Below are 22,712 nucleotides of genomic sequence, written 5' to 3' on the forward strand. Positions count from 1 at the left end.
GCGCACAACTGGTCAAAATTTCATCACAATCGGATGAATGGCATAAGAACGCATACAAATAGAAGAAGAAAAAGATGATTGTACTAATTCAGAAACCTTTGCGGGCAAGGGCACAACACTTGATCAAAATGTCATTGCAATCGGATGAATGGTATAGGAACGCATACGAATAGAAGTAGAAGATGATTTTCTAATTCAGAAATCTTCGTGGGCATGTGCACGACAACTCACCAAAGTTTCATTGCAATCGGATGAATGGTGTAGGTACGCATTCGAATAGAAGAAGAAGATGATGGTTGTACTAATTCAGAAACCTTCGCAGGCGTGCGCACGACAACTCACCAAAGTTTCATTGCAATCGGATGAATGGTATAGGAACGCATACGAATAGAAGAAGAAGAAGATGGTTGTACTAATTCAGAAACCTTCGCGGGCTTGCGCACAACATCTGGTCAAAATTTCATCGCAATTGGATGAATGGTATAAGAATGCATACGAATAGAAGAAGATAGAATAGAAGAAAAAGAAGAAGAAATGGTTGTATCAATTCAGAAACCTTTGCCGGCGTGAACACAACACTTGATCAAATTTTCATTGCAATCGGATGAATGGTATAGGAACGCATACGAATAGAAGAAGATGGTTGTACTAATTCAGAACCCTTCTCGGGCGTGCTCACAACAACTGACGAAGGTTTCATTGCAATCGAATGAATGGTATAGGGACCATACGAATAAAAGAAGATAGAATGAAGAAGAAGAAGATGGTTGTACTATTTCAAAAACCTTTGCGGGTGATGATTTTTCTAATTTAGAAACCTTCATGGGTGTGCATACAACCACTTACCAAAATTTCATTGCAATCGGATGAATGGTATAGGAACCATACGAATAAAAGAAAATAGAATGAAGAAGAAGATGATGATTTTTCTAATTCAGAAACCTTCATGGGTGTGCATACAACCACTTACCAAAATTTCATCGCAATCGGATGAATGGTATAGGAACGCATACGGGACAGACACACAGACAGACAGACAGACATTCATTTTTATATATTAGTATAGCCTATACTCTTCCCGCAAGTGCAAGCAATAAGTTTACAAAGTTTTATCGCAATCGGATGAACAGTATGGCTGCGCATTAAATACGAACAAACAAACACACAAACAAATATTAATTTTTATATATTAGATAACTGGACCGGTTTCATCCGCCTCAGAGGGACATTAAATATTTATTTAAACAAATATGGTCGGTTCATCTGTGCGCCTATGGACTGCCATTTCATGTCTTTTTCTATTATCAATTCTGGCAAAAATTTTCTCACAAAATCTGCATGGTACCTCCTGGCTTTCAGCATGACACAACAAATGCCGTTTTAAGCCAGATGATACAACAAAACTCTTCTCGCAATGTTTGCAGTGATAATTTTTAGTATTGGTGTGCCTAAAACAATTTAAAAAATTGGTCACAACATAGAGATTCATACTCATTTAGGTAGGTACAATTATATATATAGCATAGTATAGGGGTTAATGATTGCACTAAACAATTTATCTAATAATTGTCTAATGATAACATAACAAGCTCTTTACTAAAACTTACAGAGAATATTATGTTGGATACACACTCTCTGCGAGAAATCTTCACCGAGCCACTCAGTGAGACTTTACCGGGACCGAGGGAACCCAAGCGCTACTCTTCGGTACGCTCGTGCATGATGAATACGATTACCATCCGTCTTTGTTTAAGAGGGCAGTTATTTATATCAGCGTGCTGTCATTAATTTAGATATTATTCGTTATAAAACTACTATTATCTATTTTTATCCTTTATTTTGTCTCTGTGCCTTTAAAGCAGTGGATTGTATGTATTTTAAAGTTTTGACATGTTATGATCACTTTGAAATGGGTTTACATAGGATGTTTAAATTTGTTTGCTGTGATTTACTCCAGTAGTTGCCGTGTCTACTAAAATTTCAGTAGATCTACTGATATTTTTTCAATTATACTGAACTGAACAATTAAATTCAAAGAATCTACTGATTATTTTGTCTACTACTGATCTATTTGGGTGTTTTCCATATTTTTAAGTTAACTGATGATTATTTAAATAATAAATGATTTACGCACACGCCCTTTTTGATGTGAATTAAAAAATATCACGCTTATAAATTAACAAAGAAAGCATTGTGACTCTACCCAAGAGTGCCACTTTACCCAGTGACAGTGTTTATAATAAATTAATATTAATATTTATTACATAAAGCATAATGTATGCTGTGCTATGTGTAACCAGCAAATAAAATTTAATGTGGATGAACAATAATTACGTTATTGTGAGTAGTATCAAGAGGCATTATTTAAAAATTGAAATCACATTTACAAAGGGCTCCTGCCTTATTATTATATTTCATAAACATTATAAGACCATAGTCTGAAGTGCATCAAGGAGCAAATCAAAAGGTGCAATCAATGATACTCTGGAGAGGGTGGATGACGAGGATCTGATACTCTGATACTGGAGTCTTTATTTTGTTGTTTATGTAAGAGAGACACAGGTGAATTCACATTGGTATCGTTCAACAGTAGAGGATATTAAGAACAAAGAGATTAGGGTGACAAGTGGTCTGCACAGACTCGTTTATCTATTTGAAATACACAATTTAAACATGGGGGATAAATTCTGATTATTAGAGTTAAAATTTAGTTCTAAGAAGCGTTCCGATTATCGTGAGATATTCAATGTTAAAGGAAAGTTGTTTAGTTGATTTTTGGTGATGAATTGAGACATTTTATAGGGATGGGTATATTTGGTGTTAGTACCTATGTGGTATTTTACGTGTTTCTATGTAGTATGTACCCAGTGTATGCGGTACATCAGCAAACATTACGTTTAAAGTGGTTTCCGCCAAAAAATATTAAATTAAATAAGTACAAAAATATATAAGAAAACACATTTTAAATATTTTTCATTTTAATTATGTACAGTTGTTCAACCTTCTGAATATGATTGTATCATAATACCTCGCATTTATTTTTTTGTTTCCATTGAAAGTTTTATGCAATTTTAATTGGTCAAACCTTTAACTTGTCTATGCACACACATCATATTTAAATAATGTTTCGCTAATACATGTAATCGTAATATGTTAATATAAATTGTCAAACCTCATGTCAGTATGTGCTGTATTTAGTTGTTTCTTTATCAGTAGGAACCATTTATACGCTTTTTAAGTCATTGTATACGTATACAATTGTATACGTACCAGAGGCGTGCGGTAACTTTTAGTAGGCTTTAGGTGCTTTTAAATGATCAGTTTTGCTGTCCAATTAGTCTCCATATCAGTCGAGCTGTCAATTAAACCGACATGTAAATGCAAAATTGAAGCGGCCGACTGAAACCAAAACAGAGACGAGACAGGATGGATTTTCCATCAGTTATCGTATCTGTTTTTAAAGTTGCCAGTTAAATTAAAATTGAAATATTATTATTTCTTCAAATATAAGTACTGTATTCTCCCAACCAATATGTTTAGAAAGTTATTATAAAAATATTATTCATTTTTAGTGGATAAAAAATACGTAAATATACATTACCGTTTCCCAACTGAACTTTGAACTGAGACTGAACGGATAACTAAACTGATCGTCTAAATCAGCGCTGTCCAACTTCTTTTATTTTTTCTTTAGCAAATATTTCGGGGCCAAAGAGGATATGTAAATGAAAAGTCAGTTCATGTCAATTCAAAAGTTATTTTTTATACACAAAAAAATAACACAACTAGAAATAACAAAAACAATAATAAATATATAAGTTATTTAATTTTTTTTTTTGTAAAATTTTTTATTCATCATAAATTAATTACATTTACAAAACTAAGATTATAGGTACCACGTACTTATAAGTTATTTAATGGGAGCATTGTAGCCTTGGTTGTTAAGCAACAATTTCTTTTATGTCAATATCAACATTAAATTTGTTGTGGCAAGTCTAATTATATTTTCAAGCGTGGAGTCCTTCAAGCTGACATGAAATACATAAAATCAAAATATAGAGACAGCTTGAAGGACTCCACGCTTGAAAATATAATTAGACTTGCCACAACAAATTTAATGTTGATATTGACATATATATTATTGTTTTTGTTATTTCTAGTAGTCACGCTCCCAGATATATGAGGCGTAGAGTCACAATACCCGCTTTGGGCGATTTTTCAAAAAAACAGTTTTAAATGTACACGCAAGCTCTTTTGTAAGATCTATCTTCTGTTCTAGGCGAGAGTTTTAAATTCCTCTGTTTCTTCAAAAAATCAAAATAGATATCGAGGTGACTGACTAAACCCGCTCTGAAAATAAATTTGTTCTGGTCAAACCCTCTCTGCGTAACCGGCTAATCAGACGCCGCAATTTAAATAATGACTCTTCATGAATACTTTAATCTTCATACAAACCGTCAACACGATAAGTGAGGAAGGTCGTAATTTTGCTCCAACTATTTTACTATATTTTATTTTTAATAATGAATGTTTCCATAGTTAGTGTGACGGAATCTCAACTAGGACAATGAAGGAAGCGTTTGAGAAATCCAGCTGCGTGGAAATATAACCTGTTACGCCAAGAAACGTATTTAAAAATTGATTGTATTTTGCTGTATTGTTATGAATAATTCAGTGGTATCTCATATTATTTTGTAGTTTCACGTGTTTTTTTGTTATTATTTATATTTAATATTCTGTGTGGTATAATAAACTATCATAAGTATCTCAAGTACAAGTTTTTAACATTATTTAACCTTGTGAAATCAAAGTTCTGTTACATGATGATATAAATTAATAATATTTTCATTGGACCACTCAACTATTTAAATCTTGGTGGGTAGTATTTAGGTAAAGCGTCAATTACATTGAGCTACTTTACGAGCTGTTTGTTGGCGAATTTAATAGCGGGCGATTCAACTACTGCGATTATGATGATGGCACACAAAACTTTCCATTCGCTGAGAAGCCAGAAGCCAGCGACTATTTTAACAGAACGCAGTTCGTTTTTTTACCGGGAGGTTGCTACTGCGCTCTACTGCGCAGACGCAGTAGGCCCACACGCCGGCGTGTAGCGTGTAAAGTTGACCGGCTTTCAACTTTTCTCGGTAGAGTGTTTACAATTTGCTTGTTGGCTTGTTCGATGATTACACTGGGCGACTTTACAGGCAGATTGTAAATTTGCCAACAAACAGCTCGTAAAGTAGCTCAATGTAATTGACGCTTTAGTAATATTCATAATAATAATAATACAGTAAAACTTTGTAAATACGAATTCCACAGGACCGGAAATCTAAAAAAATTCGAATTACGAATTATGAAATGTATGGGGAGAAAATATTAAAATTAAAAAAAAAAAATTTTTGATTTTCACAATATTGTTTACGATTATAGATGTGCCTACCAAATTTCCGGTTCCGTGTGTGTTAATAGGTCAAAATGTCAGGATTATTTTTATTACCTTTTTAATATAAGTAATTTAGGATGTTTTACAAAAAGTCTGTCACAATTTTCAATGACTGGCTCATGAAATAGTGTACTACGATTTATTGAATATTTTTATATGCCAGGACTCGAATTTCGAATTACGAAATTCGAATTAAGGTATGGTTTTATATGAAAATAATGTTCCAAGGGACTTTTTTTCCGCGAAAATTTCGAATTACGGCGAATTTCGAATTATCTGTGTTCTTATTAACGAGGTTCTACTGTATATAGAACGTGAACAAAGATAACCAACCTTGTAAGTCTCATTAATAATAGATTCTTTAGAAGAAGTAAATAAATGTTATTACATAGTAGGTAGTTTAGCACGTATTTCTGGGGATCCTCACCTACGGACTGCATGCCACTGATACGCACACATATCGCATTTAAATGTTGTTTCCTCTTTTTTGTGTTCCCACATTATGAGTATAAATCAGCATATTGCATTGCATTTTATTGTTTTTTCTCTAGTCGTCATTAAAATTTTTATAGTTGTCAAATCTTCAACTTGTACATGAATATACAACGCATTTAATTATTATGTACATACACATAATCTATGAACCATTGTTTAATACATCCATTCTCTTTTGAGAAAATATGTACCGTACTGGTGTAAACTTCGAAAGCAGTGAAAGAGTTAATAGGTCACGATATACTAGCAAGATATATTCTTCATAGCGTACAAGCCAGAGGATGTAATTAATTTTTGTATGGGTATAATAATAAATAAAAAAACCCCGCCTGGAGCGGCGAGATGACAGACACCAAAGGCTCCTTTCGACAAATCATCTAAGTTACAGTTTCAGATCTGTGACAGACTAATTGCTCAAAATTCACTGCCAACTTACAGTCACTATGTTCGAAGTCGACTTCGGATAGCCAACAAACGAACGGTTGAATAATAAAATGAATTTAGTCTACTATTATTTCGTAATAACCAGTATACAATACATATAAACGTGAACTCTATTGGCATTGTAATAAGGGTGAAATTTATATTGCATATTATGTCATTATGTTTTTAATCTGCCCAACGCTTTTGCTGCTACGCACAAAGAACTGCCACAGGACCGCGCGGCTCGCGATACTTAGAAAGCCGAGGCGAGCTGATCGACCGCACTCTCCCGCTCGGTCCCTCTGAAGTGATCTCACCAAGAATGTGTTTCCATCCAAAGAAGCATTTTTGTTAAATATTTGAAGAAAACATACCATCGCTCATGATTGGTTCGGGCAGAAGTAGTAATAAACAATTTCCCACAGAAACTGCATGGAAAGGGTCTCTCGTTTGTATGTGCTTGTATATGAACTCCCAATTGATACTTGTCAATAAAGCTTTTACTACATAAATGGCATATAAAATCTTTCAATCCAATATGACACACCCTGGAATAATAAAACACAGTTTTTTAAGGCATATTGTTATTACTAATTATTTTGTTGATAAGTTGCTGAGAGTTTAGAGGCCCCCATTGCGAAAATGTTACATGTGGGTTCAATCATCATTGGGTATCACAATATTTAGTTACATTTCCATAACATTTTTTTGATTGATTTTTTACAGGTCGATTGTGAATAATGCTTCAAATACATTATCATCACGTTATGTGCTGCTATAGTGAGCTGCCGCAAAGGGAAAAAAGTGTGTAATGTCATTTTTCTTGGTATTTAAAATGTTATCAGACTGATGCTCACATCCCATAGCACATTTTCAATCTTTAAACGAACATTGTCAGTTAGCAAAATTTGCCGAAACTGCCTGAACAACAATGAGGTCACCTCACATGTACCGTTGTTCTGCATGCCTACACATTTTCGACACACGTCAAAACGCGCGCTTTGTTTTATTTTTTTTCACTATGGATTTTCTATTAAAGTATTATCTATGTCTGGTGTTTACGACTATTATCTATAGTCTGCTGGTTGGGTTCTGTATAAAATATTATCTATGGATGCAATATCGCACGCTATTTTAACATACGCACACGTAGAAACTGTTAAATTGAAATTATCATGAATAATGAATAATAATTCAAAATACTAATAAATGAGAGTTGGCACTTTCCATAATTGAATTTATAGAGATAGTGATCATTCAAATTTTTTTGCGGCATGACGAAACCATAGACTAAATTTGTCGCCATACCAGCATGTGACGTGATCAAAATGTAATCGCAGCATTATGCAACTTTTAAGAGAATTTAGCACTTCTGAATGCCTCATCTACTTCATGGAAAACCACCATTGTTTTTCATAATGGTAGATAATTTTCAAATCATAAATAAAACAAAGATAAAGACAACATAAATATTAATGATTACTCACTTATGTTTAACTAATCCGTTCATGCTCAGAAATGTTTTTTTGCATCCTTCAATATCGCAAGCAATCTTTTTTCGATCTTTCGAATGCGTATCTATGTGAACTGCCAAATAAGAGTTAGTGTGAAAACTTTTATTGCATATATCACATTTGAATCTTAAACCTCTCCGGTGAACCTTTTTGTGGTCTTTTTCAGCCCTATACGCTGTAAAAAATGTACACATAAATATTTATAAAATTATCCTAATGATCAAAACACGCAATATCATAATATTACAGATAATTTACAGCAAGATAATTTTATGGACATTCCACTATGTGGGGGCCAATATGATCTTCCTAGGAGTCGACATGTCAAAAATTTTTTTAACTTAGTTCAACTTGAATAAAATGTGTATAATACAATTATAATGTATTGTGACCTACATTTCTGACATATTTCACAGAAGTATCGTTTTACACCGACATGTGAATCATAATGTGCATCTAGTTGATACTTCAATTTGTAGCTCTTTGGGCAGAGAGTGCATTTCATTGTTTTTGAGATTTTTTTTGATTTTTTCTTTATTGATACATCTTTATCTTTAACATTGGATGATTTTTTATGACCTGAAAATAATTTTTGTTAATACAAACCAATGTTAAATGCAATGTGGAAAAATATTACTCTCAAGACAGAATTGTTACAAACATCTGTTCCCGTAAAACAGAATGGTAACTGGAAATAATTATATAAAGCTATATCTTTCCAAACTATCTACAAAATTTGAAAAGAATAGACAGATATTGAAATCACTATCCCTGAAAAGCTATTATTCACTTATACTCATAGTACCAATGTAGCATTATAGAATATATATTATGCTACCTATCTATTATGATTATATTTTGGGCACATATTAATGACACATAAGTAAATACTGTAAAACCTCGATTTTGCAGACCTCGATTTAACAGACAATATTTCCAGTCTGTATTTTGCTCATAAACAATATTCGGTGCATGATTAGCATGTAATTATACAGCATTGTTTGCGGTAATTGGAACTGTTGTGGCATGTTGACTTTTTGCAGTTTTTTTAATGTGTGCCAGCGATGTTCTGATGTAGAAATTGGATTTCTTTGTGTTTTTATAAAATTAAAACTTGTTTAGCTATGCCGCATTCCAACGTGACGATGTTTGTCATTCAATTGTTTGTTGAATGATAGTTGAAAATCATTTGATAAATAGGAACAATATTTCAACAAACTTGAGGACGGAGAAGAGACGAGGAAGGAGAGAACTCAATGACATTGAGGTTCTCTGATTTTTGTTGTTCATCAGTGTATCGGTTACATGTAAATTGTACGTATTACATTTCGCCTCACCGCATTGGAGATGACAATGTTCCAATTTTATTAGATTCAATAAAAATACCAATTTGATATTGATTGCTATCAAATATCTGATAACAATGCTGTCATTATTATCAGGTATTTCATGGGTACAATTCGACACAAATAAGTACCTACCTACTTGCTAATCTATATTTGAGGCGTCCGATTCCAAAAACCATTATTTACATTTTTAAAAAAATCATATTTTGAACAAAATCCAATATGTTGCTTCAGAAGAATCGATCCATACATTTATTTCGTTCCTAAAACAGCTATTTACGACCATTTTTACTGTTCAAAAACGTGTCCAGTTCAAAATCTGTTATATGCATGACAATAATGGTTCCGAAAACCGTTATTTGATTATCATTTTCCAAAAACCGTTTTATTTCATACAATTTGTGAAGCAAGAAGCTATTACAATTCCAGAATCTGCCATATTGAACCTTTCTCTTTCAAAACAAGACTTAATAACAAATTTCTATTGTCTATAGGCAGTTATTGTAGTTAGTTATGGCCAACCTTTTGCATACCATGTGCCAATTTTTTTCACAGACGAGTTCAGATGAGCTATACAACTCAAGCACCACTCATAACTGACCATCTGAACTGACAGTCATACCATACCGCGTCTTACTCACGCACGCTCTCGCTCTCTCGCATCTATTCTGTGAGTCTGTTTGTATATTTACTTTTAAGCATGTTCATAGTAGAAAATGTGGATTCACATAAGTAGGTAGAACAAAACAATGTCTTCATTTTGAGCAATAAAATTTGAGAGGCAAATTTATAAATATGATAAAATATCCTACGCGAGCTACCGGTAGCTCGCGAGCGACCGTTTGGCGATCACTGCATTAGAAGATAGCTCGATTTGCTTTTCTTTCTTACAACGATCAAGTGCGCATGGTTTAATATCTTCCAAAAAGGGATTATTAATCCAGAGGTTACCTTTATGTGGATCTTCATTTTCAATTTTTTTAATCCACGTCTAAAAAGGCTTACGTAAATCTTTTCAAGTGTATTATTAAAATAATCATCAGTTAACTTACAAACATGGAAAACACCCAAATATCAGTAGATTTCTTGGATTTCAAAAAAAAGTGTATTGGCAAAAATATCAGTAGATTTACTGAAATTTCGTTAGACATGGCAACACTGGTTCAGCGGCCAGCATTTCATTTAGTGGGAATTCCCCCAATTGTGTAAGGGTATAGTCGGTTGAAAGTATGGTGAAAGCTTGAAAGCTTTCACGGACCGGTCCGCAGGCCACCAGTTGAAGAACACTTCTCTAGATATTATATTATTGTATTTCTAATTTACCTACCTGTTATATTGTCTCTCTCTTGTATTCCGGTGGTTTATATTAAGCATTTTGAAGTATTTTATTGAGACATCAATTTGATCTCAATACTATCTATTTCTGATACAACAGCTCACGGTGAACTGTGATATGTATGCAAATTACCGGATATGCAGTAAATCATCATTCGAGTCAACTGGTTGCCTAGTAACCAAGGTGATAACAACTCCCATTGGCAGAACACATTTGTTTCACTTGACGCCATCTTGATTACTTCAATCGGTTCAACTTAAATTGATACAAGGGAACATTTCTTTGGATTTCTCATTCAACATTCAATAGGCACTTGAACGTCAAAAATTTCCACGTGAAAATGCGATGAAAATTACGAATTATTATAAACAGTTCAACCAACTAATTTGTGGATATTTTTAACATACATATTCAGAAAACCTACTTTATACCCTTTGGTTTTTAATAGACACCCTCGCCTGAATAAGTCCATCAAATCGAGGTTTTACTATACTAACAGAAATGTTAAAGTTAATTGAAAGTGTTTTACGTTTTTTTTTAGTTGTTTTAATGCTGTTTTCCGCTTTTCTCTTAAATGTTTCAGAATCGTTCTCATTTATGTGCGCGGTATTATCATTGGAGTCTCCATTTCCTGTGACATCTTTTTTGTTTTCGTGTAATGAATCATCTTTTCTATTCTCCAGTCGTATTGTAGTATTTCTGTCACATTTCTTACCTGCCAAATGAATTCATTAATCATACTATTGCATTACAAGTAATACTATTATAGTAATCATAGCGGTCCTCGTAGTGTAATGTGCATTCAAACAAAAATATTTTGCTAATTTAACCAAACTCACTTCTTTTCCCTCGCTGTGTTTGTTCTTCGGCTTTTAAAACTCTTCTAGTGAGATTCTTTTCATATTTCGTGTTATCGTCGTCTTTAACTGGCAAAAGTACTACATCTTTATTGTTTGGCAATTTATTTGACAACAAATTTACTTCAAATTCCACAATCTTATCAGCATCTCTTATGGCATTTAAAACTTCAGCAGTTACATTCTTTTCATCCTTTGTGTTACCATCTTCTTTAACTGGCGAAATCACTATATCTTTATTGTTTGGCAATTCATTTGACAACAAATTTACGTCGAATTCCACAATCTCATCACCATCTGTTATGGCATTTAAAACTCCAGTAGTGAGATTTTTTTCACCCTTCGTGTTATGGCCTTTTTTAACTGGCGTAATTACTACTTCTTTAGTGTTTGTCAATTCACTTGTCAACAAATTTACTTCAAATTCCAAAATCTCATCACCATCTGTTATAGCATTTAAAACTCCAGCAGTGAGATTCTTTTCATCCTTCGCGTTATTGTCTTCTTTAACTCGCGAAATCACTACATCTTTATTGTTTGGCAATTCATTTATTAATAAATTTACATCAAATTCAACAATCTCATCACCAGCTGTTATGGTTTTTAAAACTCCAGTAGTGTGTTTCTTTTCACCCTTCGTGTTATGGTTTTCTTTAACTGGCGAAATGACTACTTCTTTAGTGTTTGTCAATCCATTTGTCAACAAATTTACGTCGAATTCCACAATCTCATCACCATCTGTTATGGCATTTAAAACTCCAGTATTGAGATTCTTTTCATCCTTCGCGTTATTGTCTTCTTTAACTCGCGAAATCACTACATCTTTATTGTTTGGCAAATCATTTATTAATAAATTTACGTCAAATTCAACAATCTCATCACCAGCTGTTATGGTTTTTAAAACTCCAGTAGTGAGATTCTTTTCACCCTTCATGTTATGGTTTTCTTTAACTGGCGAAATGACTACTTCTTTAGTGTTTGTCAATACATTTGTCAACAAATTTACGTCGAATTCCACAATCTCATCACCATCTGTTATGGCATTTAAAACTCCAGTAGTGAGATTCTTTTCACCCTTCGTGTTATGGCCTTTTTTAACTGGCGTAATTACTACTTCTTTAGTGTTTGTCAATTCACATGTCAACAAATTTACTTCAAATTCCAAAATCTCATCAGCATCTGTTATGGCATTTAAAACTCCAGTAGTGAGATTCTGTTCATCTTTCAAGTTATCGTCTTCTTTAAGTGGCGAAATTACTACTTCTTTAGTATTTGTCAATTCATTTGTTAACAAATTTATGTCAATATCCACAATCTCATCACCATTTGTTATGGCATTTAAAACTCCAGAAGTGAGATTCTTTTCACCCTTTGTGTTATGGCCTTCTCTAACTGGCGTAATTACTACTTCTTTAGTGTTTGTCAATACATTTGTCAACAAATTTACTTCAAATTCCACAATCTCTTCACATTCTGTTATGGCTTTTAAAACTCCGATAGTGTGATTCTTTTTATGCTTTGTGTTTTTGTCTTCTTTAACTGGCGAAATTACTACATCTTTATTGCTTGGCAATTCATTTGTCAACAAATTTACTTCAAATTCCACAATCTCATTACTTTTTGTTATGAGCAGATCGATTTTGAATTCTTTCATGGCATTCTCTAACGAGAGAGAAAATGATTTTTCACACAAAATACGAAATTTGTATGCGGCATATAGTTTCTTAACACATCGAGGACAGATTTGTTTCGGCAATCCATCCAACATATTAATCTGGAAAAAAGACATAACAAAGTCTAAATTCTAAGTACCTTGAATCAAATATGAAGAAATAAAAAAACTCACATACTGCAGGTATTTTAAATTATTCACAATATAAAATGTAGGTGCTGCTGTCTGCGGCAGATTATTTTTTTTTCAGACATTTTTCATGACAAAATTTTGCCATATTTCAATAATTCTACCCAGAATCAAGAACAAGTTCTATAATCCATTTTTAACTCTTTTTACCAAACCATTTTATACTGACAGCTGTTATGTGATATTTCCCATTCAAAAGACTATTTGTGTAGCCCTTTTCGCCAAAATTTTTATTTAAAGCTATGTGATACTTAGTTATTGTCCACTGAAACTTGAACATTTGCCTCTAGAAGCATGAACAGCTTTGTATTGTTCCTATCGTTAAAACATCCTAATAAAAAATTGCATCACATCCACATATTTTCAAATGTTAGTAAGCTTGAAGATAAATAGCAACATTTTTTTACTAGTAGTGCAATTTTGTGATGTGTTTATATCGATGACTAGTTAATCCGCCACGCTGGGCCTCCCTTAATCCAGGGCCCCCAGGCTAGTCTTGTCAGCCTCATGCCAGTGGGGGCCATGGTCAACACTATATGTGTCTTCTGCCCCCTAAAATTATGAAAATCCTTCAGAACCGAGAATGACACTTTTTTTACTACAATCTGTCAATAATTTTTTTACATCATCCATTTTCCTACTTATAACTAAGTATGCTTTTCCCACAACAAAAAAACAGAAAACATTTTCATTTTTCCCGAAAGATGCCAACCTCTAAGGTGTCATATTATGTTTTCTGGGGTTTCGGCGAAAATAAGGTTTGATTTCGAAAATAGAAGAACATGACTGTATTTCTCAGTGATTATCTAAGCAAGCCCTAAGGGACACCGTACAGGTACTTAACTTTTTACAATTATAGTACAGGTACAATTTTCATTTGTATCTGTATTATACCTACATATTATTCTGCTGGCATATAACTTAGGTTTGGTTGTCTGAAGTAGGTACTAAACCTGCTAAGGAACACCTATGATAGGCATATACCTATGAAAGTTTGAGTGAAATAATAATTCTGTGGCTATTTGGCAGAAGCAGACATGTTCGATTTTTGGTGTTTTGAGGTTGAAATGCAGATTTGTTCTTTTATGTGTATATTTTTATTTGCCAAAATCAGATATGGTTTATCTCTTCTACTGACTTCATAATCAATGAAACAAGTTTCAGATATGTTTAAAATTAAGCAAGTCATATTTGCCAAACCAAGATATGGTCTATATCTGGTACCATATGTGCTTCTGGCAAAATAATAAGTATTTAATATAATCAATATATCGACTACCTCATGGAATAACACACCAATTCAAAATAGTGAGTTTTATGTTTTTTGAGCTATTGTTGCATAGAAAAAAATACCACACCAGCAAATTTTTTTTTGGATTTTTTTCTCTAAAAACACCCAAAATACTGTTTAAAATAATACTCCCAAGTAGAGTTATGATTATATAACATTTGTCGTAATATCTTAAATAACATGGAATAATAATCCACCTGTAGTCGGTATCACAAGTTATTGTTATTAATTTTTATGTGACAATGAATATGACACTAGGCCGAGTTGGTGTGATATTACTGGGAAAAAATATACATGCTCCCTACACAAATCATTTTAGTGTATCATTTAACTATGATTTCACCGTGGAATATGACACTAATTCAACTTTCAACTCTCGCTTTTATCAACATAGAACAACACCGTATTGAAAAATCATTATCCTTTGTAATGAATCGCACCTACTTTGAATATCGCTAATTGCTTTTGTGACAGTAAAGTTGGATAATTTTTGTTATTGTGAACATGTGACTAATTTTACTATTAAAATTAATATTAATACTATTGACCGATGGTAGGTACTTGATAGAATTTTAATTTAAATTCTAATGGATTTAGGTTATGTACTATTCCATTTAGTTAATATGTCTCCAACTAGATCTCGGCGAATATTACAATTAGCTCAAGAGACTAATAAAATAAAGGATGGAAACAATAAAGGTAAATAATATGTAGCTTTAATAATCTCCTACTTCAGATAACAAATTTATAGGTTATAATTATAAATGATTCAACCATAAAAATTCTGTCGGTACTATTAGCTCCTCTAGGATTTTCAATGTTTATACTGTTCTGTGTCTCGTAATATGAACTATAACGTCTTCCTATCACTAGTAAGCATTGTATAAATGCATATTTGCACCATTACTTTCTAATTTACAACCTACATTAATTATTCTTCTTGTATCGATTCCATGACGACTTGTGATAAGTGGGTAAGGTAATACTTGCCTATTTTTGCATATGGATTGACAATACTTTTTACTATTATAGTACTTTTATGATAAATACGGTAGTCAAAAAAGTCGAAAAGAATCATTGCAAGTCTGGATGAAAATTGCATAGTCCACGATGATAACGAGGTTGATTTTACCCCATCTGAAGACTCCGAATACATATCAAATTCCAACAATACTTCTAGTGATCCTGGATTATCGGGTTTTAGCTGTTATTCTAGTGTGTCAGATATTATGACACAAATATTTGGAGGAGATTTGGGAATGATTGATGGTTTGATCGAAGAAATTACGAAATCTCCAGCAGATCTTACACAGAATGAAATATATGGCCCTACTTCAGAGCATAATAACATTATATTTTTTTTTTTTTTTGTGATTTTATCGAAGCTTTGACTGCGACTCGCTGTCATATCGCCTCTTCTCTTCTAGAAGGGGATCCGTTGATCAGGTCCTCACTCCTATTCTGTTAAATAGCTTTATAATTATTTTGCCTAGCTCTTCTGTCTTTCTTTCTTTCTTCTTTAGACGCCAGTGTTTTATGCACCAGAATCGTTCTCCTCCGTATCTATCCTCTCTGTATTTTCGATACATCGTGTAATAATTGAATTTCAGGTAGTCTAATTCAGACCTCAGCCAAGTCTCTGAGATTAATGCTATTGTTATTTTTTGTCTTCTTTAGTAAAGTTCTATATCATTCTTTTTTTGCTTCATACTTCTGGCATTCCATTGTAAAATCCTAATTTGTTTTTTCTTATCCATTTTGTTGCAGAACCTCCCCAAGAATTTCTCCTAAATTTCCTTCTTTGAAGTTTTTGCATACCCAGTCTACTGCTTTAATTATTATTTGTTTAATGATCTGCTGCCAATTTTCCCCTTTCAGCAAGACTTTCATAATTTCTCCCATCGCATTAACCTCTGTTTTCCCCTTTGATTTTTTCTTATTTTTTGTAGGCTTTACACTACTACCTGTAGCTGTTATTGTTGAGCCTGAAGTTTCTACCACCACTTCTTCTGTCTTTTTGTTTTCCTTTATTTTTTGAATTATTTCGCTTTCATCTCTTCCCACGATTTTTTTTGTTTTAATATGTCAGCATAGCTGTTACTTAACATATTTTTTTTTGCTTCCTTGAAAGGTATGTTCATTTTTATCATTGCTTCTTTGCAATTCTTTTCTTCCTGCCACTTTGGGTATTTTTGGCTGTTTGCCGCGTGCTTACCTTTGCAATTGATGCACGTAATTTCCTCATTTTTTTCGCAAGTTTTGTGGTTTTCACCGCACTTGGGGCACGTTTCTACTTTACTGCCGCAATTGTTCGCAATGTGCCCATATCGCCAGCATTTATAGCATTGCATTACCCTGAACACATATGGTTCTACAGCAAACGAGACGCCATATATGTGAATTGTTCTCGGCAATATTGTCTCCCCAAATTTAATACTGACTGATGAGGTCTTCGTAAGCTCTCCTGTGTCACTTTTTCTTGTCAACCTCTTAAGGTTGGTCACTTTTGCATCACTTTTGATTTCCATTTGCAGTTCTTGGAGGTCCATATCAATGTCGACTTTTCTTATTACTCCATAAGAGCAGGAGTCATTCTCTTTAATCAAAAAACCCAGATCTTTGAGTTCTCCAGCTTGTTTCACTTTATCTGCTTCTTTTTCGTCTTCTACTTGGATGTACGTCTTTAAATTTTTGTTATAAATTTTCTGTACTTTAACTCCTGCCTTATGGAGCATCTGCGCTATTTTCAACTTTAATGGTATTTTACTTCCCGTCGCTATCATGACGATGTTTTCGTTTCTCTTTGAAGCGACCCCAGAATCTCTTCTGGGTTTTTTTCCAGAGGCGACAGTCTGCCATTCTTCTTCTTTTTCTCCAATCACTTCATTTTCCTCATCGTTTCTTTTCTTCTTCGTTTTTTTGGTTTCATTCACGTCCACAGTAGTGTTATTCATTTTAATATTTTTGCTTTTCACGCGGACTTTGAAATCGCGTAACAGTGTGAACAAATACAGTTCACACTGTTACGCGTGTTGTTACACAATAACCCCTCGCTTCACTTTTGGCGCACTAATTGCTCCCGTGTAACAATAATTATTATTCACTCTTGCTCACTGTTAATATTAACCCTTTTACTCCCATGGGGCCGATATTTCGGCCCACCATACCTATGTGAAAACTCCATCTGGGCCGATCCATCGGCCGAAAGTTTGGAACCAAATTTACGATTTATTCCAAATTTTTTCCCGTCATATTTCGTCTCATGTAGACGAAGCATTATATTCACTATGTGTTGGGTGGTGAGTAACATTTATTTTAGTGTCGGCATTGTTTATAATTATGCCATACCCTAATAACTCACAAGTCATAATTGCTCTGCTGTCGAACTTGAGACCAAAGAGAGTCATAAAAATAATAAAACATTATTTTTATGACACATTTTAAATTCTGATATTTCTTTTAGTTGTTTTATGATTCATATATCACATTACAAAATGAATTTTGTAATTTTTGAACTAACAATGGATGCCACTGTATTTTTGGTAAGATGGTGAAAAAATACATGAATATAAATATTATTATAAATGATTTAGTGCTTTGAGACTTATTTTTTGAAATTACTTCATTCCATATCAGTTAGTCGTCGATACTGTATCGAATTCTCTTGCGATTTCGTGAATTGAATAATATTCTTGAATACCTTGACACTATACGATTTTTTTTGATTACTTTATAAAAATTCTATTTCATAGAGAAATAATAATATGTTTATTTTTTTTTCTGTTACTACATAAGGATAGATTATATTATAAAATTTTATATATCAATTATAAATAAAAAAATGTTGTCACACTTGTTTTGTTGTTCAAACATAGTTTTATCCATTCATTTCTAAATAAATATTGATACATTATTTTTTTCTTTTGTTTTATTGATGTAAACTATCAATATTATTGCTTATTATTGCTTTATACACCATTGAGAACACACAAAAAAAGTTTCAAATTTTTAAAACATGTGTAGAATTAGTTATTTAAAAAAAACTAAATCGACGATTTTTTGTCAAAAAACGCTTGAGAGTTTTCGCATATGCTAGGCTAAATCAGCTGGGAGTAAAAGAGTTAATAATATATTAATTTGTGCAGTATGTATGCACTAAATAATATATACACTGTAAATCTCGGCTGTCTGTTTTCACCTAATAATCTTTCTTTCAGACTTCACTTATTTATATTAAATTCTGGTAACAACAATTTTACTTTCTATTCGACACGGGCGTTCTACTCAAATGCTCAAGTCCGACTGAACATTATACTTCTGTCTGAGTACTTTGCCACCTTTAGACACAAATGCACTTGTAGACATCACATCACCAGACATGACGTTGTCCTTACCTAGTGCATCTATACAGAGTATTTCCACCATTGACACATCAGAATCAAGAAAAAGAAGAGAGCTGTAATTAAATTACAAGTTTCAAGTTTAAGACTTGTGGAAAAGGAAGAAAGACAAAAAAGTATTCAATTCGGGTGAATAATATTTGAATACCATGGAAGCACCTTGTAAAAATTCTTGCCGATTCAAATGTGCCCCAAAAATGAGTGAATCCGAACGTCAAGTTAGTTTTGATTCATTTTGGATGATTGGCAATCATGAGAGACAGTGGGATTACATCTTACGATATGTATACTGAACGCCAATATAAAGACATATTTTCCACGTAATTTAACCTTTGTAGCGCGGGACCTCTCACTCGCACCGAATACTTTCTCCCTCGCACCGCGGCCGTCGCCTACAGTCAACGCAGGCGCCTCCCACCCCAGCGCGTCCCCGCTATCGAGGCGCTCCCTACCTGCGCGCACGGCGTCTCAGCTGGACGGCGAGGAGAGGGTCGCCTGGTTGGGAATATAAGGCGCTATGCGGCCTCAAACAAATCAGTTAACCTTGGGCCAGCTTGGCCCTGACTTAGCATAGTAGACTTGCTTACACTGACAACGGTACACACGGCTTTCCGTGACTCTATCAGTGTACAGTGAGCTACTCTTGCAAACTCATCTCAACATGATAGTCTTGCTTATACTGACAACGGTACACACGGCTTTCCGTGACTCTATCAGTGTACAGTGAGCTATTGTGGTGAGGTAGGTACGAGCTCAGGTTTCGCCATAGTTTCGCCTTCAACAACACAACGAACCCTTACAAATTTATTTATTAAGGAAGTACCTACTTGAACCCCTTATAAATTGGCGCCCCAACTAGTGGCTGAAAGTGACAATGGCAACCGTGAATCTGACAAACGCACAGTTTAAAGATTTGATAAAGGAGCTGATAAAAGACATAAAACATGGAAGTTTTGCGCAATGTACGGCGAGATACGATGGAACTAACGATAGCAGCCAAGTGGAAGCATTCATCGCAACCGCGACTGTGTTCAGGACGATCGAACACATCAACGAGAATGATTCACTGACTGGATTACAGCTTCTATTGGATTGGCCTCCAAAGCAGAATGCAGTAACTCGCTGGAGTAAGCAACAAAGTAGGCTTGAAAATAAATGTATCAAAGAATAAAGTTATGTTCAACAGCTTTGCGGGCCAAAAAGAGATCCTCATCAATGGCATTCAGCTCGAACAGGTGAAAAACTACATCTATCTGGCACAATAAGTGTCTATAGATGTATATTTGATAAAATTGTTCGCAGAGTAAAGCTAGGCTGGAGTGCTTTTGGCCGCCTGAATAATTTCTTCGAAAATGCCTAAAGTGCAAAGTGGTCAACCAGTTTGTACTTCCCGTAACCACATGCGTGTGAGCCTAAGTAAAAGAGAGATCCAGAAACTTAAAGTAGCACAACGTGGTATGGAAAGGTGCATGCTGGGCATAACGCAAAAGGACAAAAAAAGGAATGAGTGAATAAGGGAACAGACAAGGATTATTGATGTGATAGAGTTTGCTAAAAACCTCAAATCGAAATGGGCTGGAACATGGCTCGAAGAAAGGACAATCGTTGGACAAATTTAGTCATCCAGTGGTACCCAAGAGGTAAAAAACATCCGCAAGGTAGAGCTAGAGGCCTCTGGATCGATGAAATGATAAAGTTCTGCGGAAAAACTTGGCAACGCAACGCACAGGAACGAGAGAAGTGGAATCAGCTTGGAGATTAGCGAGGCCTTCATCCAGCAGTGAATAGATTCAGGCTGGTGATGATGATGATGACATAACAAAAATTTAAAAAAAAAAATGTGTTTTGCTTTGTTATATTTATACCTATAAATTTCTTTAACTTATAAATTGTTTTATTTTGGCTAGGTAAATAAGATACAAATCCACATTAACAAAATATCTTTAGAGGCAGAACGATGCAAATCCACACTACGTTTTTTATTCTATTTTTTTTAGATATAAAATTGTATTATATTTATTCCTGTCTTACATATTCCAGAAGTACTTTAATTGAATTTGAATAAAAAAAATAATGATCATTCTATGTATATTTTCTTAGAAGTTATGAGAATTCGTTTAAAATAAAAATTGTTATTTGGCTCTCCTGAACAATTGGGTATTTGGATTTGCATCCGTCTGCCTCTGAGGTACAGATATTATAATAATAATGTAGCGTACTCACCGTGATGTTCGCACATGCTACGAGCATATCAGAACATAACATCATTTGTTTATTTATCTTCTTTTTAGTGGTAAAAATTGATGTTAAACAACCACTTTTTAAACATACTAGACATACGTCCACGAAACTCATTTTGAATAATAAATACGGTACACAGGAGATGGTAATCGATCAAGAGTTATATTATAATATATTACTACTGCTGACTATACTTTTTTTTAAACCATGTTTGTCTTTTTATTTACATTTCCAAGAAACAAACGTCGATTTCGATCATACTTACAGACAATCCGTACCTACCTAGCTATATTATTGATCAACTTCAAAATAATATAATCATAGACTAATATATGAAAATAATGTTACTTTCGCTAACATCACATCAATATGATTTGATATTATCAACAACACTTATTTTAAAATTAAATTCGTTACCTATGTCTATGTAGCTAGTTATGAGAATAATAATACTTAAATTAAAATCTGTAAATAATTATGAATGCCTATACAAAGAAACAAAATATTCAATCATCTATTAATTGTGAATAGGTATTATTATACATATTCACAAGATAAAGTAATAATTATTATTTGATAACTTAATCCTACTGTCATTATAATGACTTAGATAATTTTATTTCGTTATTCACCTTTTCTAATTATTTTCTAGGTACCTGTGCGTCTATTCTATACTTATCGAACACTAAAGTGATAAATTGTATCAAACTTAGGGTAGGTTTGTATTAAAATATTAGCACTTTTTGTAACAATTACACGAAGTTGGTTTTTATTGTTGCAATAAGTGCTATATTTTAACAGCACCTATTTTGCTGCTGTTAAAATATCGCACTTATTGAAACAATAAACACCAACTTCGTGTAATTGTTACAAAAAGTGCTAATATTTTGATACAAACCTACCCTAAGTGTGATACTATTTATCACTTTATCACTTTAGCGGTCGATAAGTATAGAATAGACCCACTAGTATGTTTTTAAAAAGAAAAATATAATATTACATTCCGAAATGTGCTTGGTGGTTAGGTAGGTAGTGACATACCCATGGACTTCCCGTCTTAAATGGGAAGTCGGAAATAAGGTTTTTTAGGCCTAAAAAGCGGCTCTTGACCTCCTAAGTCAATTAGCGGAGCGAAATACCTATGATCGTATCACTTGGCTATTTAGCGGGATTTTGCTGGTGTGTAAGGGATGAGCGGAAGCAAATAATTAGATATTAAGTAATAGGAATAGTAAAATTGTAATTTACGAATATGCGATTTATAATATGTAAGATTAGACCAGTGAAGTCTCGTAGGGGTAGGCAGATTGAGCGTCGCTTGGGGGCGACAGTTATTCGAAGGGCGGCAAATCGAGGATAATCATTTGGTATAATATATAGAAATAGCTATCTGAACTTAGTACCTAATAACAAAATATATTTCCATAAAAAAATCAGCTCACTGGTTGGAAACAAAATGTATTAAGTAATAATTAACGTAAAATGTTTGACAGGATCAATTT

The 22,712-nt window shown here is 33.6% G+C and overlaps 1 protein-coding gene across 1 annotated transcript; it reads right to left on the bottom strand.

Annotated features, from left to right (window-relative positions):
- Positions 1-935: 935 nt before the first annotated feature.
- LOC147072165 (uncharacterized) lies at positions 936-21,516 on the bottom strand. Its single transcript, XM_085947377.1, has 7 exons — positions 21,193-21,516; positions 11,400-13,191; positions 11,090-11,275; positions 8,275-8,457; positions 7,852-8,053; positions 6,739-6,912; positions 936-1,448 (listed from the first exon to the last, which is right to left on the bottom strand). The coding sequence occupies exons 1-7, from the start codon at positions 21,322-21,324 to the stop codon at positions 1,241-1,243; spliced, it is 2,877 nt and encodes a 958-aa protein (XP_085803503.1). The 5' UTR covers positions 21,325-21,516; the 3' UTR covers positions 936-1,240.
- Positions 21,517-22,712: the final 1,196 nt, after the last annotated feature.

Source organism: Rhyacophila brunnea, unplaced genomic scaffold, assembly GCF_057557595.1.
Source record: "Rhyacophila brunnea isolate RB1 unplaced genomic scaffold, BYU_Rbru_1.0 scaffold_2, whole genome shotgun sequence".
In the NCBI taxonomy this organism is placed as follows: domain Eukaryota; kingdom Metazoa; phylum Arthropoda; class Insecta; order Trichoptera; family Rhyacophilidae; genus Rhyacophila; species Rhyacophila brunnea.

What these genes read in the sequence shown, in the direction of transcription:
- LOC147072165 (XM_085947377.1), bottom strand. Translation starts at nt 21,324, where the DNA reads ATGAGTTTCGTGGACGTATGTCTAGTATGTTTAAAAAGTGGTTGTTTA. An exon ending in TAGCATGTGCGAACATCACG is followed by an intron (nt 13,192 to 21,192) that starts GTGAGTACGCTA and finishes TCTTTTTTCCAG; the next exon opens with ATTAATATGTTGGATGGATT. An exon ending in AACGGATTAGTTAAACATAA is followed by an intron (nt 6,913 to 7,851) that starts GTGAGTAATCAT and finishes TTATTATTCCAG; the next exon opens with GGTGTGTCATATTGGATTGA.